At 31.8% G+C, this 10,752-nt stretch overlaps 1 protein-coding gene across 4 annotated transcripts in view; it reads left to right on the plus strand.

Moving 5' to 3' along the window:
- Positions 1 to 10,752, plus strand: part of LOC107687876 (double-stranded RNA-specific editase 1-like) — a 45,132-nt gene that overhangs the window by 5,988 nt on the left and 28,392 nt on the right. For all 4 annotated transcript variants that reach the window (XR_001634174.1, XM_016485361.1, XM_016485360.1 and 1 more), the window contains exon 2: positions 5,989 to 6,039. Coding sequence is in view for 2 of the 4 variants with exons in the window: in XM_016485360.1 (XP_016340846.1) it covers positions 5,989 to 6,039 (51 nt within the window). In the remaining 2 variants the exon portion in view is untranslated. The remainder of the gene's footprint in view (positions 1 to 5,988; positions 6,040 to 10,752) is intronic.

Consider the following 10,752-nt stretch of genomic DNA (forward strand, 5'->3'; position numbering starts at 1 on the left):
GGCTGGGCTCGGATACAAGCACTTACATGCTAAATGTATGCAGATTGAGACTGAAGGTCTAGTCTTATGAGCTCAAATATTTAATGAATTAACGAAGGGATGTTGACATAATGAGAAAATGTTAAGGGTCTCTGGTAATGCGTTTTTATGTGTTTCAGCAGGGCCTTGCCTGCAATACAGCAGTTTGTGTGTGTGAGAGAAAGAGATACAGTTTCATTGTGTTGTAATGGTGGTTTAATTTGATATTCTATCACTATTTTGCCTAGTTAAATGGTAATATCTGCAAAAACATTTACAGATATCCAGCCATTTGTAGGTGAAATGGGGGTCTACAAGTTCAAGAATCAAAAGGAAAGTTTAATTAGTCATTTTGTATATATGAGCTCGTATTTTTTCATATGATTGCAGCTTGCATTTATTTATATTTAATTTATTTAACTTACATATTTTTATATTTAAATTTAATTTATTTTAACATTTGAATATATATGTGTGTGTGTGTGTGTGTGTGTGTGTGTGTGTGTGTGTGACCCAGGACCATAAAACCAGTCATAAGGGTAATTTCTTTGAAATTGAGATTTATACATTACACGAAAGTTGAATAAATAAGCTTTCCATTGAGGTGTGGTTTGTTAGGATAGGACAATATTTGGACGAGATACCGTAGATCCCACCTTCTCACACACACCATGATTGGTCCATTATGTACAATGCTTGCATGTTATTGGTCAAACTACTTTTCGATCATTACCTTCAGCAAGCATGAAAACAGGAAAACAAAGCCAAAACAAATCCTGGCCAGGACGCGTCCTGGGAAAATGGCACGTATGGTCACCCTACTTAATATCTTAATGATTTTGGCATAATTTTGACACATACAATGCATTTTTGGCTATTGCTACAAATAAACCCGTGCTACTTATGACTGGTTTTGTGGTCCAGGGTCACATTTACGTGCTGTCTGCCCAGCAGCCCTGCGATAACCTCCCTTGCTGGTGTGTGTCGAAAGACAATGATCTTGTATCGACGATAGCCAGAGATATTGTCAAATACATCAATTATTGGCAATATTAAGAGGGTTTGGCATTTACAATTAATGTAGTCCTGTTACATTATTATTTTTATTAGGCCTGTTATTATTATGAAGTTAGTTTTATTATTCAATTAAAATTACAATTAATTTGCCCCGCAATAATTCCCAAATAACTGACGTGCTGCGGGGATAACAAAAGATTAGGCTATTTACTCCTCAATTAAAATGATTTTAAAACAGGTCTATACAATGAAATATAGTATTAAAATATTAACACTTCAATCATCAATAAAAAATAATGAAATAAAAAGCTTTTATTTCAAACACCGACTTTCAAAAATTCAATTCAAGTTCAATTGAAGTTCAATATTCAAAAACAACCTGTTTAACACGAAATGTTTCTTCTAATTTTTTTCACTATGTAATATTAGAAATAGTTAGCTATATACCGTTATCAGCATATTATTCGTCTCTCGTCGTCTCTGAGAGAATATGCGGCGTCAGATGCCGAAAGCTCCATCATTCCGTTTTTACTTTCACCTTCTGCATAGTGAATTGGCTGACATTAAGACGTTCACCGGCATAACTCTTGCGCAAAGTTTGCACATTGCTTGTGTGATATCCATTGGCTCGCCTTCATGGTTTAAAACAGAAATATTTCCAACATTGCGACATAACCAATTACCCCCCCCTCCCCCCACCTGAAAAACGTACCGAACCGTGACACCACTGTGTCGTATCGAACCGAACCGTCGGGCTGTCGCGATAGCCGCAATATCGCAATACCGCGCTACTGACGAGCAAACCGCAGAGGAATGCAAGATGTCCAAGGAAAGCGAAATCTCTGTCTTAACATCGACGCATTGCTGGTCAGCTGAGCCTTCTTAAGTGGCGCTCAAAGTTAAAATGATTTCAACAGCGTGTTTCATTACCTCTCTCTTTGAATGAATCAGCATTTTTGAACGTGTTGTTGAATGAACGGTTTATAGATTCACTCAAAGACAGTCCCTTTCCACCACCTTGTGGCGCAACAATCTAACTGCACTGACTGACAGCCCGTCTAGAACACGCGCAGGTGGAAATATCAATAGAAAGTCTCTTGTCCAGTCAGATTAGAAGATCAGATTACAACTAGGCTAACTGCTATACATATAGCCTAACGATAGCCTAACGATCTTATTGTCAGGTTTATGTTCTGTTATGTGGACCGTTATTTTGTCATTCTCTTCTGTTTACTTCACTTCCTGTTTCAACGCTATTTGGTTTTGGTTTCATTGGTTGGCTCTTCATCAGACTGACAGTCTGATGAAGAGCCTGCGTGCTCGAAACGTCACATATGCTATGCGACAGTTTTTTTAAATAATACATTTTTTGATACTTTTGGAGCTTTGGTGTTGCCGACTTTACATCCAAAAATGTTCTACTTGTTTCTTAGTCGAGCACCCAGTTGAGATTGATGTGCGTGCTTTTGCCTGCCCTTCATCACTTTTAAATACTAAAATTATTTATTTTAATTTGCATTCTTCTTGTATTATTTTTAGCTTTTAATTGAAATTCATTTATTTTAATTTGGTATTATTATTATTAATGACTAGTTAATTTAATTATTTAATTTTTTATTGTTGAATAAGAGACCAGTAGCTGTTTATTAACGGCTTAAACTCACTTTTAACATTTCATAGCACTCAACATTTAGCTTTTACCAATGTTTCAAAAGAACAACGAATTGACATCCAATTTTCTGAAGACAGTTGGTTTCCTTCAGAAATACAGTGATATAAAAACACCCGCACTCAATGTATGGGAAACACTGTAGTCTCATAATTGAAGTGTAAATTCTGCAGATTACATCATTGTCCAGTATTGTACTGTCAGCAATTTATTATAAAAAGTTTTCATAATTTTAACATACGTATTTACATATATAATTATTCAGGTGCATGTGTAATAACTTGCGAAAACTTGATGCTGCAACAGCACTTCTTCTTCTTCGTCGTCTCGTCTGATGCACTCACTCAACCAAGCGTTCTAACCACAACCTCGCCCCTCCCCACCCCCCAACCATTCGAATTTCTGTAGGCGGGAATTATTTTAATGATATTCTAATGAGCCGCTTTGTGATATCACAAACCCCGTAAAACAAACGCTGTAGTCCAAACGAGCCGTTCGTTGTAGTTCTTGAAAAGGGATTTTTAAAAAACTAAATATCTCCCTTTGGAGTGGACTTTGAGATTTGTAACTTTCTAGATCTTTTTTATGCCCAAACATACACACTACACACTGACTAAAATTAAAAAAGTGAAAAAGCATAATAGGACCCCTTTAATTGTCTCTTTTCCATGTCCAGTTTTCTCTAATAGCAGTTTGTGTCGGCTGTGACAGGCGTTTTTTCATATCAGTCGTTTTTCAGTTCACTTTTAATGTCTGCTCCACATGCAGATGACTGTCTGAATGAAAAAGAGACAGTTTAGGACTTCAGTTCCCGTTCAGGACAATGAAGCCCAACACAAAATGCACATACAGTGGTGTGAAAAAGTGTTGGCCCCCTTCCTGTTTGTCACACTTTAATGTTTCAGATCATCAAACAAATTTAAATATTAGTAAAAGATAACACAAGTGAACACAGCATGCAGTTTTTAAATGAAGGTTTTTATTATTAAGGGAAAACAAAATCCCAAATTTACTTGTGTTATCTTTGACTAATATTTAAATTTGTTTGATGATCTGAAACATTAAAGTGTGACAAACATGCAAAAAAATAAGAAATCAGGAAGGGGGCCAACACTTTTTCACACCACTGTACATGATGTTAAGGCAGTGGATGTTCTTATTTTAGGTCTGACATGATTACACAAGATCATCCTGAATCCTTTACAAAGCAAATCTGCAGTGAAACTACAAAACTGAAGCTTTTTTTGAGGTTTTCTTCTTCTCTGATTCACCTCAAGTGACGAAGAATTCCAAAATAGCACTTATTCAGTTTATAATCCTCCTTTTACAAACTTTTTTGTTTTGTTTACCTGGCTACATATTTGACTGATAATTATCTTATTTAAAATAACGTGGCAATCAAATGCATGCGTTTTTGAAGGTAAATCAGCTTAAAGTTTATAGACTGAAATGTGTCAAATTTGTTCACGTTGAAAGCAAAATGCAGCGTGACGCAATTAAAATGAGGAGCGGGATTTTTAACCAATAAGATTTTGCGGTGGGCGGAGCTTCATAGCGTGACACGGCAAAAATGGAAAGAGTTCGGTATCGTGTGATAAATTTTGTCGTACAGAATAGTGATGGGAAGTTCGGATCATTTTACCGACTCGGACCTTTGAGTCTCGTTCAGCAAAATGCGAGAGATGAACCAATCAATTCTCTTTTCGGCTCAGACTGCGTTGGTTAAACTTATGGGCCTGTCACGTGATGAACGAACGACTCGGAAAAACCCGAAGACTCGAGAGATGAACTAATCAATTCTCTTTCCGGCTCAGACTGCGTTGGTTAAACTTATGGGGCTGTCACGTGATGAACGAACGACTCGGAAAAACCCGAAGACTCGCTTGACTAATTCCAGTACAGAACCCATAGGATGTTGCGCATGCGTGACTGAATGAATCACTCCCCGAGACGACTCGTTCTTCCCGAGTCACATTAAAGATTCGTTCAAAATGAACGAATCGTTCAAGAACGACCCAACACTACTACAGAATGCAAAGGCACAATGTTTATGATGATATGTTGTTTGCTTTAGGTGTATTTGTTTATTTGTGTGTCTTTTCCTTAAATAGCATTGCAGCTCTATAAATGTTCTGACTGATTTGACAGGAGTTTGAGTTGGCGGGAAGTTCACCTTGTGTTTACACTGAGTTTACAGCGCCGTCTTCTGGCAGCTTTTAGCTACTGCGTGTCAGGAGCAGAGATGCTGTTTGATCAACACATGTAAACTACATCTTAAATTTAGTCCTGAATTTGTTTGATTTCCATGTTTTCTAGTCCTTCGAGTGTGTATTATTTTTATTTTCCCATAATTTATTAATTAAATGTATAGGGTAGTTGTTAAATAAATTAATGCAAAATATGGGAATAAACTAAAATATTTTATTTTTATTTTCATATTTTGTATTACTTTTTTATTTTATTATTATTTTTTTTTTTTACATTTACTTTTCCATCATTTATAAACTAAATGCATATATAAGATAACTATTAAATAAAGGAATGGAAAATATGTGATAAAACGAAAATATAAAAATGTGATGTTTTATGTTAGTTTATTTCCGTGTTTTGTATTACTTCACTTATTGTCTTTATTATTTTATTTTTTTAAATATTTATTTTGTTTTTCCATAATTTATTAATTAAATGTATAGGATAGTTAATAAATAAATGAATGCAAAATATGGGAATAAATGTTTTATTGATGTTTTATTTTAGTTAATTTTCATATTTTGCATTACTTTATTATTTAGATTCTTGTTTTTACATTTATTTTCCCATCATTTATAAATTAAATGCATAAATAGGATAATTATTAAATAAAGGAACGGAAATTATGGGAATGAACTAAAATATAAAAAAGTGATGTTTTATTTTAGTTTATTTCCATATTTTGTATTACTTTACTTATTATCTTTATTATTTTAATTGTACAATATTTATGTTGTTTTTCTATCATGTATAAATTAAATGCTTAAATGGGATAATATAAATAAGAGACTGCAAAACATGGGAATAAACTAAAATACTTTAATAAAATTATATACATATTTTGTATTATTATATTCATTTAGTATCTTTTTTTGTTGTTGTTCTTATAATTATTTATTTTATTGATTAATTGCAGGTTTGGTCCTTTATAAGATCTGTCATTTATAGTAAAGATGTTTACCAGCTGACTGATCTGATTGTCTTGTGTCTGCTGTAAATATGTAAACGCTGATATCTCTGTTCTTTTGTTGCAGGTCTCAAAACTCGCTGTAAGGCTTGTAAAGAAAAGGAGGCTAGACAAACAGGTGGGTTTCACATATATAGCTTCATTTGCAAATGTATAGTAATCTGCTGCTCTGATTCCTGATTATTAGCATTTGTTGGTGAGTTGGGTGATGGTACAGTAATTGTGGTGTAATGTCCAGCAGAGGGAGGCAGAGGTTTGCTAATCACAGTATGTATGGACTCTGACTTCACCGCTTGCTCTCCTTTTGCCTCAAAATGTAGCTGTGGGTGGAATTTTTAATGTGCTTTGTTTACATGTACACATCAGAAACTGAATTATGTAACCGTAATTGCAAGAACCTTCAGAAATTAGTATAAGAACACTTTTTTTTGTGTTTAAGTTTTTAGGAGTGAATTATGGGACTGAAGCCATGTGTGATTGTGAGGTGAGGTGTGTGTGAAAAAGGAGGTCACTATGTACTGCCTAATTAAGAGGTTAATAACTTGTTCGCTCAAATATCATTTTTGGTCAAATACAATGTTTTGTAACTTTATATAAAAGTTTATATTTTATAATAAAATTTATAAATTCAGTACCATTTTTGTTGAATTAAAATGATTTAAAAGTAGTTAAATTAATGAAAAATTAGTTAAAGGTGACATATCATGAAAATCTGACTTTTCCAGGTTTTAAGTGCTATAATCAGGTCCCCGGTGCATCTACCAACCAAGGAAACGTGATAAAGATTAACCCAGTAACTTTGTTTTGGTAAGCCTTTTTTTGCAAGCATCTGAGAAAACGAGCGCGTCAGATTTCGCCCCCTTGGTGACGTGGCAAAGGGATCTCATTATAATATTACATATTGTAAAAAGGGGCATAATATGTCTCCTTTAAAATAATTAAATATTTATTTGCATTTTAATTGAACAAAAATTATTTAAACTTAAACATTAAATACATTTAATTTAAATGTGTTTAATGCTAATTTAAGTTGATTTAATTCTATGTAATGAAAAACGGTATCGAATTCATTTTTATTAATTTCATAATAAATTTAATTAAAATAAATGCAATTGTAATTTAATTAAAATGTAAATAATTAAATATTTATTATTTACATTTTGATTTAATAAAATAGTTATTTTAAATTCATTTATTTTTATTGAATATATGTTATAATTAGTAATAAATAAATAAAAAAGTTATTGAATTTAAAAAAAATTATATTTTAATATAATGATACTTTAATTTAATTAATGCCATTTTAAATTAATTTGTTTATTTAATTTTATTGCAATGAGGATTTAAATTTATTTCAATAAAATTGTATCTCAATTGATTAAAAAAGTGACTAAGAAGAAGAATTGGTGAACAACGGATATTTGTCTTAAGCTACATGGCACAATAATGTGTGTGTTCCTGTGGCTCAGTGGTAGAGCATTGCGTTAGCAGCACAAAAGGTCATGGGTTCAATTCCCAGGGAACACACATACTGGTAAAAAATGTATAGCCTGAATGCACTGTAAGTCGCTTTGGATAAAAGCGTCTGCTAAATGCATAAATGTAAATGTAAATGTAATAATGTCAGGTAAATTAAGTACAATTAAATACAATTCTTAAGTATTTTAAATGAAATTGAACTCATTTTCTTTGAACTGAATAAATAAAGGTAACTATTAATAATAAGAATAGTGTTTAGTTGCATGTTGATACGATGGTGCTCTAAATATTGCTTTTAACTCAAGTATATATAAATGTTTATTTAAAAGTAAAATTCAAATCACATTTAATACTTAATCTTACTTTGAGAATTTTAATTGATTTAAATGATATGTAATTAACTATATAAATGTAGTAAGAAGTTGACTATTAATAATAAGAATTGGCAAACAATAGGTATTAGTGTTCAGCTCCGTGTTGATAACTGTAAGTTAAATGCTGTTCTGTAAGCATTTGACTAAAGAAAAAGCCGAAGCTGGTTTCAGACGTGTGAAACGACAGTAACATGAGCAGCAGAGTTCACAGCAGGTTACACCCCACCCTCAGCCCTCCCCCTCCACAGCACTCCTCCCTCTCGCTCCCTCCGTCTCACCTTCACTCCTGTCGAAGTTGACTTCAGAGACAGAGATCGGGTTTACGGTTAGTGTACGGCGGTATGGCTCAGAGTCAGAGCTGCTCTCAAAGCATGGGCGCATATTACTGCCTCGTTCGCAGGAGGTTCAAGAGAAGACGCAAAAAACGATCCGAACGCAAAGGTAAACCGTTTTTCTTTCCAGATTAAATCTAAATCACTTTGAGTCACTCTGGATCAAAGTTCTTCCCTAAATGTTCAAACATTTGTGTAAACGTTTAATCGTAAATATGTAATCGCAAATGTTTGTTTATGTAAACGTTTGCCTTTTGTTTGACACTTGTTTTTCTAATTTTGGTTTGTTTGTTTAATTGTTTGAACTACATAAAACTGGAATCTACAAAAAATCCTCTAAATGATTTATTGACTTTTTGGTATTTTGAGTAGATTTAACTTCTGTTTGCGCAAATTGTGTGGTAGTATTAGTATGCTTTTATTTGTGATTTATCAACGCCAGTATATAGTTCATCAAGGTTTACAATCTTGGAAAACCTGAAAATGTTTCGGAATTTTGAAAGAGCTGAACATTCAAAATAAAGGTGCTTAAAAGGTTCTTCACAGCGATGCCATAGAAGAACCATTTTTGGTTCCACAAAGAACCATTCAGTAAAAGGTTCTTTACAGAAGCATCTCTTTCTTACCTTTTTATAATCTGAAGAGGGTAGATAAAAAGGATAAAAAGGTTCTTCTATGGCATCGTGAAGCACCTTTATTTTTAAGAGTGTATATATAAACGATGTAATCTTAAATTGAGTTTTTCTTTTGTTAATAATGCGCAGCAAACATAACATTTAGAATTGAGTGTACTTGATTTCTGTTTTGTGGCGTGTTCGTTTTATTTCTGACACTTTATATCAGCATCAATAACAACGCAATAAAACTTGGTTTCAACTACCATGAAAATTGTTAATTCATTTCAGTCGTAGCCATTAAGAAGTAAATTTTTCCTTGTATAAAATATTTATATTTACATTTTAATTTAACAAAATTATGTTTAATTTAAATGTTTAATGTTCATTTAAATATATTTAATTTTATGTGTTATATTTAAAAAAATCGTGTTTTTTTTAATTAATTGTTATAATACAATTAATAAAAATGCCGTTTTTAATTGGAATTAAAATGTTTAAAATAATAAAATGTTTATTATTTACCTTTTGATTTAATAGAAATATATATTTCATGTAAATGTATTTAATTGTATTTATTGAATTTATTTTATATTTTATAATAAATGAATAAAAAATAATTTAATTGAATCAATAAATATTTTATTTACACTTTAGTAATTATAATAAACGTTGTAATTAATTTAATTCAGTGTAATTAATAATGTCATTTTAAATGTATTTTATTTATATTTACTCTTATGTCAATAAGTTGAATTTAAATTCAATTCTATTTAAATTTAATTTAAAATGATTAATAATAACATAAATTGATGAACAACAGATATTAGTCTTCAACTGCATGTTGATAATGCAAGGTAAATGGTGTCATAAAAAAGTGTATTTAAATTAAATTTATATAATTATGTATTTAATGAAATGTCTTTTAAATTAAATCATATTTTTAATTTAAATTCAATTGAATTTTATAAAAATTGTATTAAAAAGTATATGTGTGTGTGTGTGTGTGTATATATATATATAATATTTTTATTTTATATTATAGATTTTTAATACATTTTAATAAAATGATTTATAAATTAAATAAAAAATGCCTTTTATTTATTTTTTATTAATTCAATAAAAAAAAAACTCTTTAATAATCTAATGGAATGTAAAATTGGAAATTCGAATGGAAAAGCTTTGGAAATCCATTGGACAAAAGGGTGTTTGAAGTTGAGAAAGCTGTTGTTGCTGTCAGTGACAGTATGGTGTCCAGACTGGCGTTGCTGCCCTCTTACATACTGTACTAGTTCTTACGTTATTTCTGCCTGCTGTGTTACAGCTATCAGCCGTTATTTTCGTGTGCGGCTTGAGGTTCGTAGAGGCTTGTACTGTTTCTCTTTCTCTCTTTGAGTGTGTGCTGTTGGTGCTGAAGGCAGCAGATAGCAGGTTCAATTCAGACAGCTCCTCATGTGTGAAGTTTAATCCGTCTCATTAGAACGGCCACTTCACGCCGCTAATCTCTCACCATGGTTACGCCGCCAATCCAGTCCAGCAACCATGAGCAATAGAGAGTTAGTGTTCAGATAACAGATTTTATCATTCACTTGTTTAGTGAACAGATAACCTTTTAATTCCCCGTCACTTCAGCAGATTCGTGATGCTATGATGGAGCATGGCTTCCCTGCTAATTTGCAGCTCACAGTCTCTTTAAGATTCCTGGATGGAGATCTTGATAAGCAACTGTTTAAATATAATACAAACCTTCCCTCTTGGTATGATCTTGCCTTTGTTCCCATAATCCCCTTTATAATGACCAACCTCTGTGGTCGAGGAATTCAGTTTGCAGCTTTCTAGTTGATCAAGTGTTATTAAGCAGTGTAAATAATAATAATAATAATGTACATATAATAATATAAAAATATATAAAAATGTAATTATAAATATATAAATAACTATATATTTTAGTATTAGTATTATTAAATATTACTATTTAATATTAGTATTTTATTAATGGTTTATAATAATAAATAATATATAACAATAAATC

The sequence above is a fragment of the Sinocyclocheilus anshuiensis genome, unplaced genomic scaffold, assembly GCF_001515605.1.
Source record: "Sinocyclocheilus anshuiensis isolate Anshui unplaced genomic scaffold, SAMN03320099.WGS_v1.1 scaffold273, whole genome shotgun sequence".
Lineage (NCBI taxonomy): Eukaryota > Metazoa > Chordata > Actinopteri > Cypriniformes > Cyprinidae > Sinocyclocheilus > Sinocyclocheilus anshuiensis.